Source organism: Leuciscus leuciscus (assembly GCF_965113295.1).
Source record: "Leuciscus leuciscus genome assembly, chromosome: 5".
NCBI classification, from domain to species: domain Eukaryota; kingdom Metazoa; phylum Chordata; class Actinopteri; order Cypriniformes; family Leuciscidae; genus Leuciscus; species Leuciscus leuciscus.
In genome coordinates, this window is record NC_138729.1 from 51,246,471 (window position 1) to 51,270,898 (window position 24,428).

The following is a 24,428-nucleotide window of genomic DNA, read 5'->3' on the forward strand; positions in this document are numbered from 1 at the left end:
CCTTTTGTGAGCGCAACCTGAAACCAGAGATGCTGTGAAGGGCTGGGCTTTACTGTCTTCTTCCCTCCTCCCGTTTCCTCTTCATTCATGAGCCAGGCCGGGACGAGGTGTCAGGGCATTAACATACAATGCTGGTGTACCTTGTTCTTTTTTGAACATAACAGGTTCTAGAGCAGCCTGGCACGTATAGATTCACAAGGTGAGAGAGATGAAAGAGTGCGTTGCTCTTCAGCCGGATGCACTTTTTTCTTTCCCCAGCTAACTCAGAGAGAGCTGAAGAAGTGTCCTGTGAGCTACATCTGAATCCACTGTGGACTGTTGCTTTTGGCTGAAAAAATTATCATTTTGCTGGTGAAGAAAATTACTTTCCATCAAAGGTATGTTTATGTATCATTTTCATTAGGGCGTCATTTAAAGTCATTTTACAGGACTTAAAAAAAAAAAAAAAAATTCGATGCTTTATGCAAAAATAAAATAAAATGTAAAAAATAGCATATATTTTTGCTAATTTTCTGCTACAATTCTGGAACTACTTTTTAATTGCTATGTATTATTATTCCGCAAATGCATGTTCTTTTAATTGATAATTTAGACTTTAAGGTTCACCTGTTGCATTTTTGTGCTTTGATATTTAGAAGGGGAAAAATATCAAATCTTATTTTAACCATCAGAAATTTAAAAAGGCAAAAATTGCACTGAATCTGAATTTTTAAGTCTCTCCCGGTTAATCTGGGACTTTAAGGGGGTATTTTCGCGAGCGCCTGGGATCTGTCAGTGTGAGAAGGAGAGGGAGGGGAAACACAGGCGACACAAAAGGCAACATTATTCCCTCGTGGACCCATGCTGCATCCAGCCATGAATGGAGTATTGAAAAACATAATATTGGTGACTAGATTAATTTTCAGGCCCTCACAACTGCACCATTTTGTCTGCAGGCTCTGCAGTTTGCGTTGGTTAATGTTGTAATTGGCCGCACAGTGAGCTTTCTGAACACAGGGTTCAGCTCTTCTAAAGCAAGCAGAGCAGAACTGTGTGAGTGGGAAGTGGAAGTGTCTCTCGGTGGGTGACATGCTTCTCTCTGTTGCTGTTTGCCTTTGACTCGTGCAGGTTTATGACTGTTTTTTAGGCACCTGTGGAAGAGAAAATAACAAATGAGATCTCTCACAATGCATTTGTCCTCTGAGCATCCATTAATGGCTATTTTAGATAATAATACTGATATTTTGAATGAGTTTTTATTTTTATATTGCCTGTTTTCGTTTTCATTTTAGTACAAGTTTTAGTAATTTTATTGCGTTTTTGTCCTTTTTTGTTTTGTTTTATATGATATATTCTAAATGAAATTAAGAAATCGTGCAGCACCATTTGTCGTATAGACCCATGAACGAGGTGTCAAATCATGTGTCTTACTGAGGACAACACAGCTTTGACTATTATAGACTTTTAGAAGAGACTGTTCGTACAGCGGGCGAAAAATCCCATGACTTAACATTGGACAGATCATTGTATCTATAAATGGGGACATTTCAACTTCCTAGCCACACCCTAGCAACCAGTTACAGGACCCTAGCAACCACCCCCCATAGACTTCCATTGAAAAGGGGCACGAGGGATATCTCTGGATCAGAACATTATAGAGATAAGGGGATGTTTTGACTCAGACTGGCAAGTAGTCCTTAAATATCTCTCTGGAAACAATCTAGCAATCATTCAGAGCTGTTAGAGTGATCTGTTATTATCAGAGGGAACTGTCTAAGTTATGCATTTCAGAAATATAGGCTTACACAAAAATCACAGTTATTGGTTATACAGGTATTAATTTAAACAATGTAATAATTTTAATGCAGAAACAATGAGCTCATTGAAGTAATGAATACTTGTTTGTTACAAATCTGGACCACAAAACCAGTCACAAGGGTAATTTTTTTGAAATTGAGATTTATACATCTGAAAGCTGAATAAATATGCTTTAGGATATGATAACTATTTGAAAATCTGATAAAAAAAAATGAAACATTGAGAAAATCTCCTTTAAAGTTGTCCATTTATGTTCGCGATTGTGATGCATTCACTCACAAAAATATATTTTTTATATATTTACAGTAGGAAATTTTCCAAAAATCTTCATGGAACATGATCTTTACTTAATATCCTTATGATTTGTGGCATAAAAGAAAAATTGATCATTTTGACCCTTACAATGTATTGTTGGCTATTGCCACAAATATACCCGTCACAAATGATTATGACATTTAGAAAAATGTAGCATTGGTGCATGTTGACTGAGAGTTTGCGTCATCTGAAGTCTTCGCGGGACCAGGGCAAACCAGCGCTTTCCTGCCCCCCTCCTCCCCCCTCTCGCCCCCCCCGGCGCCCCAGCCTGAGGTTCAGGACAGTCCCAGTGACAGATTCTCCGGAAGGAGCGTTTAACTGCTGGCGATGGCGACCACAGACAGCAGAAATGTCTTTTTGTGCACCGAGGCCCGGAATGTTCACTATCTTTCCCGCGGAATATCATATTCTCCCCCAGATCCCAGATCCTGAGCCCTATCCCACCAGTTACACGCATTCCAGGGTAAGGTCAGGAGGGTTTTAGGAAAAACAAAAAAAAAGGATAATACACTGTAAATCCAGCTATGGTTAAATGTATAGGCTACTTTAAACATTTGAGGAAACCGGTTGAGTGAAGTTAAACATTTCAGCCCTTCAAACACTTATTTGATGTATTATTATTTTTTTGAATAAATGCAAAGTTAATATTTTGTAATATCAACTAGCGTTGACTGACAGTTTGAGTTGCGAGATTTAGTCACAAGCTATTTTTAATACTTTTCCTTGGTTAGATATTTGCAAAACCCACAGAAAGATGTAAAGGGTATATGATTTATGAAAAAATAAAATCAAAATGAAGAAATATGGAGATACAGGTTTCCGCCCGACAACAACGGGGTGTGTGTGTGTGTGTGTGTGTGTGCCTGTGTGTGTGTTTGAACGCGTTTATGTTTGTTCATGTACAGTACATGGAAGGGACAAATGGTTCAAAAACTTGGAGCTGGCGTGTGTAAATCAATCTGAAAACATAAAAAACTGTCTTTCACATGCAAAAATACATCACTACAACACTAAAATGTGTAACTCATTAACATATAATCAATGTTTTTATTTTAAATCTCTGGAACATACCACACAAACCAATCAGCAAGCACATGGCACAGAACGATCGGTCTGCTCTCCTGTCAGTGTGTGTGTGTGTGTGTGTGTGTGTGTGTCCAGAAGCCCACAGGCTCCACATTTGTTGTTGTTGTGGTGTGTTTTTTACATAATATACTATGAGGAGAATCTGTCCAATCACAGACGAGCAGATTCAGTAGTGGCCCAGTTACTGTAATAACCTCGCGTCTGGTGTCGAGAATATGCGGCAGTAACAACGCTATCTCACGACCAATTCGTACGAATTCGTACGAATGATAAAAAGTTGGCTAATTCGTACTAATTCGTACGACCTCACTCGTACGAATTTGTACGATTTGTCTAAACCCACGTGATGGGTAGGTTTAGGGGCGGGGTCAGGGGTAGGTCATTCGTATGAATTCATACGAATTGGCCAATTCGTAAAATATGTACGATTTAGCAAAAATCGTACTAATTCGTACGAGTCAGGTCGTATGAATTCGTACGAATAAGCCACCTCGTAGAATTTGTACGTTTTCCCGTGAGATCGGGTTGGACAGTAAACGACAGAAAGGGACTGAAGGGCCTCACTGAAGGTGTGTGTGTGTGTGTGTGTGTGTGTGTGTGTGTGTGTGTGTGTGTGTGTGTGTGTGTGTGTGTGTGTGTTCTGCAGGTGCCATGAAAGGTCAGCGTGTGTCACACTGTGAGCTCAGATGTTGTAAATCTGCTGTCTGGATCCTCTCCGGCCTGCTGGCTTCAGTGTTTCTGATCGCCGTCTCCATCATTCGTCCACACAGTGAGTGAGAAGCTTTTAGATATGAGATGTACAGTACACTACAAAAGTTATGAATAATTAAGACTTTTTCATTTTGAGTCTATTATGCTCACCAAGGCTGCATTTATCAAATGATCAAAACCATGTGGAAACTGTGATACACTACCATACATTTTTTATATATATATATATATATATATATATATTCAGCAAAGACAGATCTTAATCAGATCGAAAGTGAAAGTAAAGTCATTTATAATTTATTTCAAATAAATGCTGTTCATTGAACTTCCTAGTCATAAATGAATCCTGGAAAAATGTATCACGATTTCCTCAAAGATAGAAACTGTTTTCAACGTTGATAATAATCATAAATGTTTCTTGATCATCAAATCATCATATCAGAATGATTTCTGAAGGATCATGTGACACTGAAGACTGGAGTAATGATGCTGAAAATTCAGCTGTTTGAAATGGTAATATTGTAATATTTCACAGCATTATTTGGTGAGCATATAAGAAACTTTAAAAAATCTGATTTATTCCAAACTTTAGACAAGTAGTGTATGATATATATTAGAAGTTCATGAAACACTGCATCTACAACTATTTAAAACAGCATTTTGCTAATTATATAATATAGGCTCTAGGTCAACTTTGGGGGCAATATGTTTTGAATCCAGCAGTAAACCACACAATATAATATAATATAATATAATATAATATAATATAATATAATATAATATAATATAATATAATATAATATAATATAATATAATATAATATAATATAATATAATATAATATAATAATGCATGCAGGTTTTATGAGCTCAAACTGAGAAACTACATGGAATATTTGCATTACTAAACTATGATGCATAATTCAGTCAAGATCATTTGTGCTACTAACATTAATGGAAACTCACATCGGTTGTCTTGTTACTTTATTACGTTTTTTTTAAAAACAGCAACAACAACAACAACAACAACAACAACAACAACAACATAAATCCCTTAGAGTAAAGATTAGAACCTAGAAACCAAAACCTAAAAATCTAGATAAAATGTTCTTTTATCGTTTTGGTTTTAGTTTAGTTTAGTTAACTACTGTATAATAACCCTGGTATTAACCACTACATCATGCCATCAAGTATTAAATCACCATCTTTAAACATCTGCTTTATGGGAACAATAATCAAAGACAACAGTGTAAAATCTAACAGATGTTCTTACTAAGACTTTTTAGTTCACTTTACTTAATGTCCAATAATTTGTTGAACTTACTTAAAACAATTTAGTAATCTTTACTGTTTGCATGCTATGCCTTCGTTACTCAGAAAACCCAAGTAAACATTACTTGACTGGTTTGAGTAGCATTTTACCAAAGCAAAAACAAAACAGGCGGGGCAAATCTTAATAGACTTTTCACTCATTTCTTCCACTTCTGTAGTCATTATTCTTCTTAGTTGCATTTGCTCATATTCCAGTCATCTTGAATGTTATTGTCAATACAACAACAAAATTTGGGAGAACGTCACATAAGTTGACATCATAAATTCATGTTGATTTCCTAAAATTACTCACCATTATTGTGATTAGTGTTGCCTTTGGTTTGGCACTTGATTTCATATTATTGTAATGCTCTTCCTATTGATGCAGTGATGCAACATGAAATCACAGTTATTTGATTTCAAAGGAAGTGAAGTAATAAATATTATATATATTTATACTTAAATTATTCCCATGCTTTGAATGAATGTATTAATGATATATATAACACAACTATATTTCATGTATAATAATGATCTTTTAACATTTTGATTGCTAACACTTATGGCATAAACTTTTAATTGGGTTGATATAATTGATCATATTTGTGACAAGTCTTGCAATTTTGTAAGTCACACACAGACTTCAACATTCAGCATGACACAACAATGGTAACAAGTTTTTTATTTTTTTATTTATTTAATTAATTAGACCATTACAATTTTATGTCAGTATAACCCTAATAACGATAGCAAATAACATTGTAATGGTAAAATAAAGCCAAAAATAGTAAAACAAAGCAATTCATTTATTCATGCCGCAATGCACTCTGGGAGTACACTTCTTCAGATCACAGATAGAATTAAGTTGACAAAACTTAAATGGATTAAGTAAGAAGAATTTGATGCAATTAAGTTATGCTTACTTAATTAAATTAAGGCAACGAGTTTGCACAATTGAATTAAGTGAACGGAACAAATGTTTTCACGGTGCAGAGTTAATGGATCCTGGTGAAACACAACACTAATTTCTCATTGTTAGTTCAGGACGTAATTCCCCCGTTCAACGCAAACTTTTGAAAAGACTGATGAACTAAAGGTGTAATGAGGACATGGACACCTGAGAAGATGTGTATGTAAAGGTGCTTTCCTCTACATGACACACCTGAACTCCCAGCAGATCAGTGCTTTCCCATCAATCGTACAAATGATCGGCAGTGACGCAAACACGAACAAAGACATGAGATAATGTGTGTACAGTGTGTGTCACAGACTGACTGTTGTCTATAAGAGAACTTAAAAAAAATAGTTATAGTAACACTTTAGTTTAGAGTCAAATTCTCACTAGCTGCTTATTATCATGCATATTACTAGGATATTCGCTGTTTATTAGTACTAAAGCACATATTAATGCCTTATTCTGCATGATCATATTCTACATCCCTTAATCCTACAATACCTAACCTTAACAATGCCCTTACTAACTATTAATAAGCAGTAATTAGGAGTTTATTGAGGCAATTATTGTGAGAATTGGACCCTAATCTAGAGTGTGACCAAGGGTTATAATATTATTTCTTCTGATTGAGAATTGCATATTTAAGTTACTTAATGATGACGATGTCTGGTTTATGTTGAATTGTTTTGATCTTTTCTGTGTGCAGGAGATCTCAATCTCAAACTCAAACTCGAACGAAGATCAGTTTCCAGTAAGTACCATTATAAACTGAACATTTATATTTGTTTATGACTTTTCATAAGCAACCTTAATGATGTCAGTCGCAACACCCTAACGACCGCATAACAAAACATTGCAATCTAACATTACAATCTAAAAACATTGCAATAATGTAGCAACATTAGAACAACTTAGATCATTGTGATGGAAAACAATTTGAAAACATACATTCTAAAAATAGAGTTATGATGGAAAACAATTTGAAAACGTACATTCTAAAAATAGAGTTGTGATGGAAAACAGTTTGAAAACGTACATTCTAAAAATAGAGTTGTGATGGAAAACAATATGAAAACGTACATTCTAAAAATAGAGTTGTGATGGAAAACAATATGAAAACGTACATTCTAAAAATAGAGTTGTGATGGAAAACAGTTTGAAAACGTACATTCTAAAAATAGAGTTGTGATGGAAAACAATATGAAAACGTACATTCTAAAAATAGAGTTGTGATGGAAAACAGTTTGAAAACGTACATTCTAAAAATAGAGTTGTGATGGAAAACAATTTGAAAACGTACATTCTAAAAATAGAGTTGTGATGGAAAACAGTTTGAAAACGTACATTCTAAAAATCTGTTTGTCACCATGTTTTCTATGAATGCTAAAGCTTCAGAAGTACAGTATGTGTGAACGAACATAACGTGCCTGAAGCGTTATATTCAGAGCAACTAATGTTTCAGTGATATACGTATTGATAAGCGGAGAAGCTTGTGAATTGACCTAAATGGGATGTGATGGAAAAAAAGCCTCTTTCCTGCTGTCTTTGTGAGGTTCTGAAATCCTACACCATCGATTCACAGTTTAATACAATAGTTTGTGTAGGCGCTGGCATTAGCTGTCTCAATACAGCTGCAAAACAGAAGACAAACAAAACCTCAAGTGCTAGAGACCTGTGTGTGTGTGTGTGTGTGTGTGTGTGTGTGTGTGTGTGTGTGTGTGTGTGTGTGTGTGTGTGTGTGTGTGTGTGTGTGTGTGTGTGTGTGTGTGTGTGTGTGTGTGTGTGTGTGTGTGTGTGTGTGTGTGTGTGTGTGTGTGTGTGTGTGTGTGTGTGTGTGTGTGGAGTGAAGAGAAAACACCAGAGCTTTTTCAACAAACACACCCAAGTCTAGCCAACATGTCAAATGTCATAAAATGTTGAGTTATAAATACATTTCAATTGGAACTATATATAAATACACTTTAAAGCCAACAATACATTTGATTAGTCATCTAGAAATATTGCACTCTAATGTGTAAATATGTCAAATATATGTCTTATATATATATATATATATATATATATATATATATATACAGTATATATATATATATATATATATAAAGTTTTACATACAGTATATAAAACTCTTGAATATCACTTTTTACTATAGTTTAATCTTTTATATAGTTAAGCATATAAATAAAAAAATAAAAAATTATATTTAAAATTTGTATTTTATATTTTTTTATATATATGCTTAACTTTTATCTTTATCTAATGTTTTAAATATATGTATATATTTTTTATGTTTAACATTTATATATATATATATATATATATATATATATATATTATACTTGATCTATATCTCAAGCTTAAAACATTAAAGATATGAAAAAACTATGCATATATTATTGATTATATGATTTTCAATATATATATATATATGGGGGCGGGGGATGTCGATCACATTATGAAATAAATGTTTTTCACCAAAACACGTTAGAACAACTGTATATATAAATATATATATATTTAAAAAAAGGGATTTCAAAGAAAACTTGATAACACTTTACAATAAGGTCTCATTAGTTAACATGAGATAATAACACTATTTATATATATTCCATACATAACTTTCCAGAAAATGTTTCTCAAGAGGCTCATTAATGCGTCTCGCAGGTCTAAAGCAGACAATCTGCAAGAAAACATAAGTAGAATTATTGATTTTTTCTGATTATTGATATTTATTCAATATCCACTGGCTCGTCAGCTGAATCAGACTCACAGCGCACATCTGAACATCTGAATATCTGATCTTGCATTATTATTATTGAGCCATGCCACATATTTCTGTCTGTCTGAATCACAGCCTGAACAGAATTCACAGTCTTCCTGTTTCACCGAGTCTAAGATTACAGGAAAATAGATGTAGTAGATATAGAGGGCTGTAGCTGCGGAGGGCCAAGAACCTCCTTTCAACAAATAATTTCACCACAATCGTTGTTTTCTCTCTCTCTCTCTCTCTCTCTCTCTCTCTCTCTCTCTCTCTCTCTCTCTGACTTTCTCTCCTGTTTTTTTTCTCCCACAGCCAATACTACAAATGCCCCTGTGACAACACAGTCTGACGGTGAGCGTCTTCGCAATTCACTTTCTCACCCTTTCTTTCTTAAGAAAAGGCAAGTTTGCCGTTGCCCGTCCGAGAGAAAACGGATCATAATTTCCTCCAAAGGGACCAGAAAAAAAGACGGGTCACTTCCTCTTGCTCAGTTTACACAATCCCCTTCTCCACCGCTATGCCACGTCCTCTCTCTCTCTCTCGCTTTCTTTTTGGAGTCATATGTCATATTTAGACTTATTATTGTACCTTAAGTTGAAGGGGATTAGGAACATTCTTACTGGGTTCATTATATCATTATATTTGAGCTCGACTTATTCAGAAGCCAGAGTGGATTTCATGCGCACTAGACTATGACCTTCAACTGAACACTAGATTTTTTTCGGATATAATCCTTTGGTAACATCATATTTTTGGACATGTACACTCATTACAAATAAAGTTTCCAAAAAGGGCTTTTCATAGCATTTTAAATGAACCTTTCAGTTCTTGTTAAGAACATTTTGAAAATCTAAAGAACCTTTTTGCACTTTAAAGAACCGAATGGAAAGATTCTACAGACACTAAAGATTCTTCATGGAACCTTCAATGCCAATAAAGAACCTTTATATTCACAAGTGTCTTTTTTGGACATGATACCATGTATAATACCCTGGACCACAAAACCAGTCACATTGGTCACATTTTTTTTTAAATTGAGATTTACACACCACATAAAAGCTGAATAAATAAGCTTTCCATTGATGTATGGTTTGTTAGAATATGACAATATTTGGTCGAGATACAACTATTGTAAATCTGGAATCTGAGGGTGCAAAAAAATCTAAACATTGAGAAAATCTCCTTTAAAGTTGTCCATTTATGTTGGCGATTGTGCAGCATTCACTCACACAAATACATGTTTGATATATTTACGGTAGGAAATTTACAAAATATCTTCATGGATCATGATCTTTACTTAATATCCTAATGATTTTTGGTATAAAAGAAAAATGGATAATTTTGACCCATACAATGTATTGTTGGCTATTGCCACAGATATACCCGTGCGACTCGAGACTGGTGACGTGATCCAGGGTCACATATACTAATGGTACATGTATAAGTTCATCATTCAGGACCATGTTACTGCCACAGTTCACAGAGAGTAAAACACATGTAAACAGTATTTCTATTAATCAGTGCCAAATTATTTCCTGAAGTCTATTATTTGTTTGTATATTATTTGTTATGTTTCTTCTGCTCGTCAAGGCTGCATTTATTTGATTTTAAAAAATACAGTAAAAATTTGAAATATTATCAAAGTCTAAAAGAACTGTGTTCTATGTGAATACATGTTAAGATGTCATTTATTCCTGTGATCAAAATCATCATTACTCCAGTCTTCAGTGTCGTTTCGTTTATTTTATTTATTAAGCACTTTTACACAACTGACCATTGAACAAAGTGCTGTACAATATCTAAAACACATGAAGACAACCATAAACCACACTAAAACCACACTTAAAATAACAGCGAAATAAACCCATCCTTCAGAAATCGTTCTAATAGGATGATTTGCTGCTCAACATTTCTGATTATTAATGTTGAAAACAGTTGTGCTGCTTACATTTTTTGTGTAAACCATGATAAACTACCATGCAGAATAGAAAAAAATAAAATAAATTAATACTTTTATCCAACAAGGATGCATTAAAATGATTAAAAGTGACACTAACAACATTTATAATGCTACAAAAGATTCCAAATTTACATTTTCATCAAAGAATTCTGAAAAAATAAATGTTTCTCGAGCATCAAAATCATCATATCAGAATCATTTCTGAAGGATCATGTGACACTGAAGACTGGAGTAATGATGCTGAAAATTCAGCTTTGATCACAGGAATAAATTACACTTTACTATATATTCACATAGAAAACATCTGTTCTAAATTGTAATAATATTTCACATTTTGACTGTATTTTTGATCAAATAAACACAGCTTTGGTTCTAGCTGAAGAGACGTCTTTAGAAACGCGTGTTCTCCCTCCAGTGCGACTGGTGAACGGCAGGAACCAGTGTGAGGGTCGAGTGGAGGTTCTCCACAACGGCTCGTGGGGGACGGTGTGTGACGACGACTGGGACATGGTGGACTCGAACGTGGTGTGCCGACAGCTGGACTGCGGAGTGGCCGTGGCCGTGGGGAGCAGCTCCAGGTTCGGTCAGGGATCTGGGCCAATCCTGCTGGATAACGTGGACTGTAAAGGGGGAGAGATGGACTTGAGTCAGTGTGGGAATCAGGGATGGGGCGTCCATAACTGCTACCACTATGAAGACGTGGCCGTCACCTGTAAAGGTACGTGGAGTCGGCACAATTGAGAGATAAAAAGTCGAAATTACCTTTTTTATTTTTTTATTCTGTGGCGGAAACAAGCTTCCATACAAAAAATAATATTATATCTTAAAATAATAAGATAAAAAATAATATCCATAACTGCTACCACTATGAAGACGTGGCCGTCACCTGTAGAGGTATCAAGAAATTATCAATTATACTGTCAACATTAGCTGTGTTTCCATCCACCTATTTTTATGTGGAAACACATTTATATGGCAAGCCGTTTTAGCTTAAAGGGATAGTTCACTTTGAAATTAAATTTTGGTATGTTTTAGCTTACCTCAAGGGCATCCAAGATGTAGGTGTCTTTTTTTCCGCAGTAGTTTCAATTTTGATATTTTTAGGTCAAACCGTTCTTGTCTGTCAGTCATATAATGCAGGTCTATGGTCACTTGTCTCAAACAGCATGCACAGAGTCCAAATTAAAACAATTCCCCGTCGTCCAAATTAAACAATTCCCCATCGTAAGTACACATTGATGGCCTAAGACACGAAACGAGCGGTTTGTGTGAGAAAACGAACAGCTTTTAAATCGTTTTTACCTCTTGAACTCAGCCACGTCCAAAGTGATCTGAGAGCGCGGGCGGGTATAGATATATACACTAGATGTCGCCTTGGCTACGGTTTCGAAACTACTGCGGAAAAAAAGACACCTACATCTTGGATGCCCTTGAGGTAAGCTAAAACATACCAAAATTTAATTTCAAAGTGAACTATCCCTTTAAATTGTACCCAGCGTTACTCGTCGTAATTGCATTCTTACTAGTAACAATTCCATTGTAGAGCTCCGTAATTAAAAATTAATGGAAGTCAATGGAGACATACGACTAGTAAAAATTCATTTGTAGAGCTCTCTAATTGTAATTCTTACTAGTAAGAATTGAATTAGAGAGCTCTGTAATTGTAATTCTTATTCTTACTAGTAATAATTGAATTAGATAGCTCTATAATTGTAATTCTTACTAGTAATAATTGAATTGGAGAGCTCTCTAATTGTAATTGCTACTAGTAAGAATTGAATTGTAGAGCTCTCTAATTGAATTCTTACTAGTAAAAATGCAATTACGACGAGTAACGCTGGGTACAATTTAAGCTAAAACGGCTTGCCATACATTTACCGAATAAATCCCTTGATGCTCAATAAGAAACTGACGTGACTTTGCCTCAGCCGAGGCTGTGATTGGATAACTGGACTAACCAGTGGACCAATCGCATCGCAGCATCTCAGATGTTGGTTAGTCAAAGTCTGTCATCAGAATGATTGGGTTTAATTCCCTCCAGAAGCGTCTCACACACACGAGTGTGTTCCCGAACACCAGCATGCGAACGCAGGAGAACACGACAGCGTTTGGTGGGTTTCATCTGACGCTCTGAGAAACACTCGTTTATGATGGAGGGAAAACGAGCTCGATTGCAGCAACTTACATTTTTATTACAGATATTTTTGGGCCAATTTCCCAGGAAGTGATGACCTTGTTCTCTTGAACACATGAGATGGAAACACTGCTTTATTTGCAAATGTTTTATGCGATATTCCAATTTTGCATCTTTGAATGGAAACACAGCTAGAGAACACTGAAACTTTCAGGCTAGGCTTCTCTAGACAACATTTAAAGTGAAACATTCACACATATTCTTATGGAAGCTTGTTTTCCCCATGAAAAAATAAAATAAAATCCAGTGTTGAAGTTGCTATTTTTGGAGTACCAGAACACGGAGTATCACTGACAAATAAAGTAAAAAATGTATTGCTTTTGCCACCTTATTAGCGAGAAGAAGAATATTATTGAGTGGAAGTCAACAAGCCCGCCTAAAGCCTCAACGTGGTTATGTGATCTAGTATCATACTTAAAATTAGAGAAAATGTCATATTTAATGAAAGGATCTGTCCAAAATTTTTATAAGACTTGGCAATCCATGATTACATATTTTGAAAAGATGAAGACTCTCCCACTTATTGATCAATGTTAAATATGAATCACCAATTGGAGTTTTGTTTTATAATTGTGTACGGACCACGAATATGTCAGGAAATTGTATTATTGGCTATGTATTTGTGTGTATATATATATCTTCATCTATAAAAAAAAAATTTGGTTATGATTTAATTTTATGTCATTTCAAACCTGTACAACTTTCTTTCTTCTGTGCGAAACAAAAGGAGATTTAGAAGAATGTAAACCTGTAATTCTGAGTTTATTACAACAACAAAAATTCTTAAAAAAATTAATAAATAAATAAATAAATTCCAAGATTTAAACTTGCAATTCTGAGAAAAAAAGTCTGAACTGCAATTGCGAAATATATAAACTTGCACTACGGTCTGAATTGTAAGAAGTCGCAATTGTGGGAAAAAAAAGCAAGAATTGTGAGATAAAAAGTTGCATTATTCCACAAGCTTCCATAAACTCTGTCACTCATTGCTGATGAAAGTCACATTAAGGAGAAATTAAGAGGATCTGTCTCAAGACACATGTGCATGCATTATTTAAACACCTGCACTAAACACTGGAGAAGTTCTGGCATGTTTGGTACTAATATGTGGTGATAATTAATTATGAATGACGAGATCGTGTATTGTTTGTTTCTCACAGGCAATAATGTGGTGGAATCTCGAGGCCTGGAGCCAACAACCCCGTCCCGTCTGGTCTCTGGTATAAGTAAGTTAAACAGTTTATTTGAACTCTTACATAAGTTTTATTTAAACATCCTCTCAAACTAATTTGTATAATTTGATTAATCAGGATGGAATGTTTTAGAGAGAGAGAGAGAGAGAGAGAGAGAGAGAGAGAGAGAGAGAGAGAGACTCAATCCGCTCCCTAGTTCAGTGAGTTGTCAATCACAGAATCCTTCCAGTGCACGTTCACTCCCTAAAAGTCCCATAATGCACTGCAAAAACTAGGGTGCATCAGTGCTCACTATATGTTTCCTTAACGGACGTTCTCGAGCGTGAAACATAAATCACGTGAGCCAACTCACTATACATGACACACAATTGATATATTTTTTAATTTAGTGCTGGGCAATGATTAATTGTGATTAATGTGTAATTATTTTGTATATATAAATACACACACATGCATGTATATATTTAAGAAAAATGTGTTATTAATATATAAAATATTTATATATAATATCAATTATGTATAAATATATATACAGTATATACATGCAAATATTAAACATATACATGCATATGTGTGTATTAATATATACAAAATAATTATACACAGTACACACATATATATATATATATATATATATATTATGTAAACACAAACTTCTATTTTGGATGCGATTATAATAATTTAATTATATTTCAGCATAAGCATACATCGCTAGACAGGTACTGAACATAATCTAGCCAACATTTATAATTTATTTACAGCTAAAATGTTATTTTATATACACATATATGTAACAAGCGAAGTTTTTATCATAATGTACTTTAAATAACATAAAAAAATACTATATAAAGATATGAGTTCTGCTGTTGTTCATAAATATGATGATGTTGTATAACGAGGACGTTGTCAGTGTGAATGTAGTGAATATAATAATAAGAATAAGTGTACACAATATTCACGACCTATTTCCCTCCAACATGATGTCACTTCCTGGAGGATGATGTCATTCACAGGAACTTAAACAAGACTTTACAAAAGAATGGAAATGGAATGGAAAGTGATTTTGGAAACAAAGGAAAAGCAGTAATTTATGACTATATAAATTGTTAGGGAAATGATTTAAAATTCACCTTCATATTTTACTTCATTGTGATTTGTTGATTAATACTTTAAATATTAAGTTTATGATTTATATTTGTTAATATTTTATTCAATATATTAAGACGTGTATGATGTGCTGCATATTAGTGAATAACCTAAAATGTTAAATTTTAGGGCCTTTTTAGAGAAAAAGTGACACAAAAGTTCTGAATCAAAACTAATGTGCAGTGTCTCATTATAGTCAGTGATATTTTAATAGAGATTATTTTTATTTTTAATATATTTTTTAATTTTCGTTTTAGTTCGTTATAGTAATTTTGTTGTGTTTTTGTCATGTTTATTGTCTCTTTTAAACACGTCCATATAGTTTTTATTAATTTTCTTTAAGTTTGAGCTATTTCAGCTTATTAAGTTGAACTAAATGAAAACAAGAAATGTTCAAAGCAACTTTGAAAAGTTTTTTTTTTTATTTAATTTTATTTCAGTAAACATTTATTTTTTTATGCTTGGTTTTTTGTTTCATTGGTAACACTTTAAAATAAGGTTCATTAGTGAGCATTAGTAAACTACTTTAATTAACATGAACTAAGAATGAACTGCACTTCTACAGCATTTATTAATCTTAGTTTATGTCAATTTAAACATTTATTAAAATATTTTATTTACATAAAATCAAAAGTTGTATTTGTTAACATTAGTTAATGCACTGTGAACATGAACAAACAATTAACGACTGTATTTTTATTAACTAGCATTAACAAACTGTAATTTTGTTAGTTCATGTTAGTTAATGCATTAACTAATGCTAACAAATGAGACCTTATTTTAAAGTGTTGCCGTTTTAGTAATAACGCTGATTATAGTCATGATGAAGTAAAGATGAGAGCGGAAGGGTTTCTGAGGAGATCGTGTTCATCCTGTCTTTGTTTGTCACGTCCTGGTTCGGTCATCAGAGCTGCACCCATATCTACATGTAGTTCATATGTGGCTAAAGAAAGCAGCAAAGCCTTATGGGAATGTGTTTGGGGAGTTTAATGGTATGGAATCATCGCTTGAGTCTTTGTTCCTCTGGCAATATGAGAATGGCTTTCAGCATCGCTCAATAAAACAATATGAGAAATATCAGCGTGTGTTTGCTTGAAACCGTAGCCCAATAACAATAACAGCGAAGTCAATATGCACAGAAATAGCCATGACATCCACGTAGAATATTTAAAGCTGTACATGTAAGTATAACTATTATATTTTAATAGTTGAACATTTACTGGACTGAAGCAACTTACGCTAACTTGCTTATCCATACATCATAAATCATGTTCAAATGCGAGTATCAAAAATATGATGTTTGGCTTTTGAGGAAGGTTTATTTGTTCATCTCTCAGTCATTATTGTATTCCATTGCATTATATGTTTTAAAACTACCGCGCTTTGATCATAAAACTAATATTATTACATAAAATGAATAATATTAAGACATATTATTGGCAGATATTTATATTTATATGCATATAATGTAAGTATATGCTTTATACTTTTATAAAGATCTCATTGATTTACATTACAAGCATCAGTTTTTCTTTTTGGCCATAGAAATATCAGCATCTGCACCAAAATTTATATTTTTGCTCTTTTTGAGTCTCTAAATATGTTTTTCCCTCCATATTCTCACTATATATGAGCCATCAAAGCCTGGTGTATCAAATATGACACACACACACACACACACACACACACACACACACACACACACACACACACACACACACACACACACACACACACACACACACACACACACACACACACACACACACACACACACACACACACACACACACACACACAAACAATGTGACAACCTTTTATACACACAAGCACACATACTCTCTCTCTCTCTCTCTCTCTCTCGCTCTCTCTCAAACACACACACACACACACACACACACACACACAATAGGCTTATATGATACACAAACACACTAGGCAAACTTTTTTATATTTTGTCAAAAGATTTCTTAAAAAAATATTTTTATAATTATTTTTTCGGAATTAACATTTGATGCATGAATTAATATTAGGCCTGGTTTCACAAACAGAACTTAGATTAAGCCAGGATTAGGCCTTAGTTCAATTAGGACATTTAAGCTTTATTAATCGTGCCTTAGAAAACAACATTACTGGTGTGTATCTGACAAAACAACGACACCGACGTAATTAAAGACATGCTTTCAGTTAAAACAACTCAAACATGCATTTGAGTCTGGGATTATTTTAAGCCTCGTCTGTGAAACCAGGGCTTCATGTTTCTTCTTACTTCAAAATAAGAACGATTTGTTTTCCAAAATGGTGTATTTCTCGAGTTACACATCAAATCCTCCACAGTTGTCAGTCATTTTACAGTTTTTTTACAGTTGCTAACACACTAAACTGACATGCACAGCACACTTATTTACACTCACACACACAGAGCAAAACCTCTTCTCAAGTCTACAGAAGTCTGAACACATTTTCTGCTTTACACACATTTTGCGATTCAAAATGGCACTCTACATAACACACACCAATCTGACATAAAGTCACATGATTGCTATTTCAAAACACTGCCATTCAAAATGACACTCCATGATCTGATTGGCCGACACATGTCATATACTTGACTCATATCTCGAGTCAAGTCAAGTCAAGTATATTTGGATAGCGCTTTTCACAATACAGATTGTATCAAAGCAGCTTCACAGTATTAAATTAAAATAATACAACAAAGTTTGTTTCAAGAGGAATTTATTGATTGATAAAATTAAATTAAATATCCCCAAAATATCCCCAACTGAGCAAGCCAAAGGCAACAGTGGCAAGGAACCGAAAAACTCCATCAAGTGACCTAATGGAGAAAAAAAAAACCTTGGGAGAACCCAGGCTCAGTCGGGGGCCAGTTCTCCTCTGGCATTTATGAGCTAGAGGCCGGATTGTAGTTTGAACTGTAGGATTATATGAATGCCTGGCTGAAGAGATGCGACTTTAATCTAGTTTTAAACTGGGAGAGCGAGTCTGAGCAACGAACAGTATCAGGAAGACTATTCCAGAGTTTTGGAGCCAAATGTGAAAATGCTCTCCCTCCTTTGGTGGTTCTGGATATCCTAGGTATGACCAAAAGCCTTGAATTTAGTGATCTTAAAGAGCGCGATGGATTATAGGGCGATAGAAGATCCGTTAAATAGACTGGAGCTAAGCCGTTTAGGGCTTTATAAGTCAGTAGCAATACCTTGTAATTAATACGGAACTTTATAGGTAACCAATGCAGTGATGATAAAATCGGTGTTATATGATCATATTTTCTTGATCTCGTAAGAACTCTAGCGGCGGCATTTTGGACTAACTGTAGCTTGTTTATTGAGGATGCAGGACAACCAGCTAATAAAGCATTACAGTAATCCAGTCTCGAGGTCATGAATGCATGAACTAACTTTTCTGCATCAGAAACTGATAGCATATTACGTAGCTTAGCAATGTTTCTAAGGTGGAAAAAGGCTGTTTTTGTAACATATGAAATATGATTTTCAAAAGACAGGTTGCAATCGAGTATAACACCCAGGTCTTTTACTGTAGAGGATAAAGTAACAGGACATCCTATGATGTTAAAGTTGTATTGTGCAAGGTTTTGTGGGCGGTTTTTTGAACCGATAAGTATTACCTCTGTCTTGTCTGGATTTAATAAAAGAAAATTACGCGTCATCCAATCTTTTATATCTTTAACACACTCTGTCAATTTGTATAATTTAGCGTTTTCATCCGGCCGTGATGAAATATATATTTGAGTGTCATCAGCATAACAATGGAAACTAATTCCATGTTTCCTTATAATATTTCCAAGTGGCATCATATATATTGAGAATAACAGAGGGCCTAACACAGATCCCTGCGGCACTCCATAGTTTACTGGAGTTATGATCGATTTTTCTCCATTTAAATAGACAAAATGGTAGCGGTCAGATAGGTATGATTTGAACCAGCTTAATGCTTGTCCTTGAACACCAGTATAATTTTGTAGTCGATCTAAGAGTAATGTATGATCTATAGTATCGAACGCAGCACTAAGATCAAGTAAAACTAGTATTGAGATACAGCCTTGGTCAGAAGCTAAAAGTAAATCATTTGTGATTTTAACGAGCGCAGTTTCAGTGCTATGATGCGGTCTGAATCCAGACTGAAACTTTTCATAGATATCATTTTGTTGCAAGAAAGAGCCCAGTTGAGCGGACACCACTTTTTCTAATATTTTAGACATAAATGGAAGATTTGAAATGGGTCTATAATTTGCTAGATTATTATGATCTAATTGAGAGGTTTCTTAATGAGAGGTTTTATAACTGCCAGTTTAAATGTTCTTGGAACATGACCTAAAGATAAAGACGAGTTAATCAGTGGTGTAGTCTAGTTTTTTGTAGTGAGTATACTCTTAATATAACACCCCCCCTTTCTAATTAATTTGAGTTAGACCGAACTTTTATTTTGGTGGGTTGTAGACATTTGAGTTTCTGTGTGTTTTAATAAACTATTATTATTATTATTATTATTAGGCCTGAAGTATACTCTGTGCAATAGTAATATATTTCTGTTATAATTTCTTCAAGTTATACAGAACTTTTATTTTGACAGGTTGTCGTAAAGACATAACAGTTTCTGTGTGTATATGAAACGAATGAATGACGATAGTTTTATCAAATGAAATGGTGAAATTCTCATCAAGTGACTCTCATAGCAGCTCTGCGATGAAGTGCACATGTGTAGCCTACATCATGTCTCAATACAGTGAAACGCTGAAAACACCACGTGTGTGTGTGTGTGTGTGTGTGTGTGTGTGTGTGTGTGTGTGTGTGTGTGTGTGTGTGTGTGTGTGTGTGTAGCAAACTGAGCGCTCATTCCCAGAGACGCGTAGAACAATTGCAGTCTCTTTTAGCTTTAATATTCATAGACACTAGTCCATATCGAGATTTGATTCATTGTACAGCAGCTACTTTTGATTTATTCATTCAAAAATAGCCTAATTCCGTGACGTTCTGCTTTATATAGCAAGTTCCATTTGTGACTGGATTCCGCGATTCGATCCGTCGCTTCGCAAACACAGACGGGGTGAATTTATGAATGAAAGTGTGAAAGTTCTGACACAAAACGAAGTTGATACGTATCCTCACGCTTTTTTTAAGTGGGTATACGCAAATCCTTGGCCTTTTCTAGTGGGTATACGGCGTATACCTGCGTATCACGTAGACTACACCACTGGAGTTAATAATATTGAGGAGAGGCTCTTCCACTACAGGTAACACTTCTTTCAGTAGTTTAGTTGGTATAGGATCTAATAAACATGTTGTTGTTTTAGATGAAGTGATAAGTTTATTTAACTCTTTTTGTTCTATAGTTGTAAAGCACTGTAATTGTTCTTGCGGGGTGATAATTGAAGCTGAATTATAAGGCGCAATTGAAGATTGAACGTTTACAATTGTGGTTCTGATGCTTTCTATTTTCTCAGTGAAGAAGTTCATGAAATCATTACTACTGAACTGTAACGGGATATTTTGTTCGGGTGACGTCTGTTTATTTGTTAGTCTAGCAACGGTGTTAAATAAAAACCTTGGATTATTTTGGTTGTTTTCTATTAGTTTGCGGAGGTGCTCAGCCCTGGCAGCTTTTAGGGCCTTTTTATAACGTGACATACTGTCTTTCCACGCGATTCTAAAGACCTCTAAATTAGTTTGTTTCCATTTACGCTCTAAAATACGGGTTTCTCTCTTTAAAACATGCGTAGTATTGTTATACCATGGTGCTTTATTTTTCTCTCTGACCTTTTTTAATTTAATAGGTGCAACCACAACCAATGTTCTAGAGAGAATGGTGCTCATAGTGCTAGTTAGTTCTTCTAGTTCATCTGTTTGTTTGGGTTCAGGCAGCAGCTGAGACAGATTAGATAAGCAATTTGAGAAATTATCTATGGTGGATGGGAGGATTGTTCTGCCTGGTTGATAACGCGGCGCCGCATGACATATTACAGCAGTACGTAATATGCAAGTTACCATGTAGTGATCAGTGACATCATCACTTTGTGGAATGATATCTATATCGGTTGGATCGGTTCCATGTGATATAATTAAATCGAGTGTATGATTAAGACGATGAGTTGGTCCGGTGACGTTTTGCTTGACCCCAAATGAATTTAATAAATCTGTAAACGCAGCTCCTAACGCATCATTTGGATTATCTACGTGTATGTTAAAATCTCCAACAATTAATGCTTTATCGACATTGACTAATAGGTCTGAGAGAAAATCTGCAAACTCTTTTAGGAAATCAGCGTAAGGCCCTGGCGGTCTATATACGGTAGCCAAGGCTAGAGATAATAGGGATGTTTTTCTAACATCTAAGAGCGTAACATTTAGTACAAGTACTTCAAATGAAATAAACTTATAACCCGTTTTCTGGGTAACATTGAAAATATCTCTATAGATGGTTGCAACACCGCCGCCACGACCAATCAGACGGGGCTCATGCTTATAACAGTATCCAGATGGAGTAGACTCATTTAGACCGAAATAATAATTTGGTTGGGTGGTAGTGGCGCAATGGATAAGACACATGCCTTTGGTGTGAGAGACCCGGGTTCGAATCCACTGTGAGACACCAATGTGTCCCTGAGCAAGACACTTAACCCCTAGTTGCTCCAGAGGCGTGCGACCTCTGACATATATAGCAATTGTAAGTCGCTTTGGATAAAAGCGTCAGCTAAATGAATAAATGTAAATGTAAATGTTTAAGCCAGGTTTCAGTAAGACAAAGTACATCGAAGCTATTATCTGTGACTATTTCATTTACAATAACTGCCTTAGGTGTGAGTGATCTAATGTTTAGAAGACCTAGCTTTAGAAATTGTTTTTGTTTACTAATAGCAACATTTTCTGTTTTAATAACAATTAGATTTTTCCTAGATCCTGCAGTAGATTTATTATTTGATCTCACTAAACGAGGAATAGACACGGTTTCTATGCAATGTTCTACACTAGTATTTATATCAGTTGAATTGGTGCAGCAGAGACTATGATTTGGACTTTTGGTTACTAGTCAAACGGTATTTAACATTTTAGAGATGTTATCCGACAGAAGATCTGCTCCGAATCTGCTTGGGTGTAAGCCATCAGCACGGAAAAGCCTAGGACGCTCCCAAAACAGATTCCAATTATTTACAAAGAGCAGTTTCTGCTCATTGCACCATGACATTAACCATTCATTTAGCGCAAATAATCTGCTGAACTTTTCATGCCCTAGTCGGTACGTGGGAAGCGGTCCTGACACAATGATCGTTGTTTCAGGCGATGTGCTGCGTACCGTATCGATTAGATTCCTGAAGTCTTTCTTCAGAATCTCCGTCTGGCGCAGCCTGATGTCGTTCACTCCCGCGTGCAGGACCACAGTTCCGACGCGCTCATCACCGTTCAGGATCTCGGGAACGCGAGCAGCGATTTCAGAAACACGAGCACCAGGAAAGCAGTGACTTTGCACCTTACTTTTACCTAACGTAGCGTGTACATGCCGAACAATGGAATCGCCGATGATCACAGCATCGCGTTCTGTTTCGCGTAGAGGGGAGAAGCGGTTTTGTGTCGATAACTCGAAAACCGGGAGGGTCGGAGAAAGTCTTGGTCTAAACCTGACTCGCGTCTTCCGCTGCGGAACCACCCAGGCTTCATGTTGGCGTGTTGGAGCCGGAGTGAACGAGACCATGGCTGATTGCGACCGATGCTGAGGAACGCACGGAGTAGACGCGGCCGGAGTCAGCGGGTTAGTAACGTTAAACACTGATTTGTGTGCATCGGCGCGTGATGTTTCAAGAGCCAAACACCGGTCTCTCAGCTCGGCCTGTCTCAATAAAAGGTTGTGGATCTGTTTCTCAACAGCTTCCAGCTCAGACTGCAGTGCGTGAAGCTCAAATGTATCCTCACCTGCACCAAGCGGTAGACTACTTTCATCTGATATATTCGCCATTTTAACAGATGGACAGTGAGTTAGCAACGAAGCTACCAGTGATGCTATCAATATTAATACTAATTTATGACTGAAGTCTTGGATATAATCCGTTTTTTTTTTAGTGGTAGGGGTGTAGAGTAGACGCACGATAGGCGAAAAAAAATGTTTGTTTGTAAGTGAGTGTGGAGAAGACGCGTTCAGCCGTGATCCACGGACGTAACCTTTAAGAGTATCCGGCGTTGGATCACTACAACATGTGTCACCTGACCAAACTCCTCAATGCTTAACTGTTAACACTTCAGTATTTTTCAGTTTTCTGTTTTTTGTGAGTATATTTGTGTTCAGTCCAGTGTAAATATTTCTGCTTGTTTGGTGAAAAATAAAAAAAATTAATGTTCCAACAGCATGTGTGTGTGTATCTGCAAAATATTTCTGTGCATGTGAACAATCTGAAGAATTTTCTACAATTTGAACTATTTTAGTATTATGGCAAAGCATGCTAAAGATGAGAGTGCTCTTCATTACGCCCAACAGTGTGTAGTTGGTTAGGGAGCATGCCTATGTTCCCACAGCCCTATGTTCCCTCAGCCTTATGTTCCCACAGCCCTATGTTCCATCATGTCCCCATTTCTAACCCTAACTCAAACCTAACCCTAACCCTAACCCTAAACCTAGGGGAGACTTGTCTGGGATGTAATTGGGCTATCCCTGTACCAGCACAAGCACTAAAACCTACTGCACCCTTCATAGGGGACTTAGGCTTAATTAGTTAAATGCGGTATAAAAATGACTTGACTTAGAGTTTCATTTTCAGAAAAATCTTTGAAATTAGAAAAATCTTGAGAGAACATAGGACTGTGGGAACATAGGGCTGTGGGAACATATGGTTGTGGGAACACAGGGCTGTGGGAACATAGGGCTGTGGGAACATATGGTTGTGGGAACATAGGGCCTAAATTTTCTAAATTTTCAGTAAAAAAAAATTCTTAGAAATGTGGGAACATAGGGCCGTGGGAACATAGGGATGACCCCG

General features: G+C 35.6%; 1 protein-coding gene across 1 annotated transcript in view; it reads left to right on the plus strand.

Moving 5' to 3' along the window:
* The first annotated feature begins 255 nt into the window (after positions 1–255).
* Positions 256–24,428, plus strand: part of LOC309499785 (scavenger receptor cysteine-rich domain-containing group B protein) — a 36,257-nt gene continuing 12,084 nt past the window's right edge. Inside the window, exons 1-6 of the mRNA XM_082171257.1 lie at positions 256–377; positions 3,845–3,967; positions 6,880–6,924; positions 9,247–9,285; positions 11,310–11,612; positions 14,249–14,314. Coding sequence (XP_082027383.1) covers positions 3,850–3,967; positions 6,880–6,924; positions 9,247–9,285; positions 11,310–11,612; positions 14,249–14,314 — 571 coding nt within the window. The 5' untranslated portion in view covers positions 256–377; positions 3,845–3,849. The remainder of the gene's footprint in view (positions 378–3,844; positions 3,968–6,879; positions 6,925–9,246; positions 9,286–11,309; positions 11,613–14,248; positions 14,315–24,428) is intronic.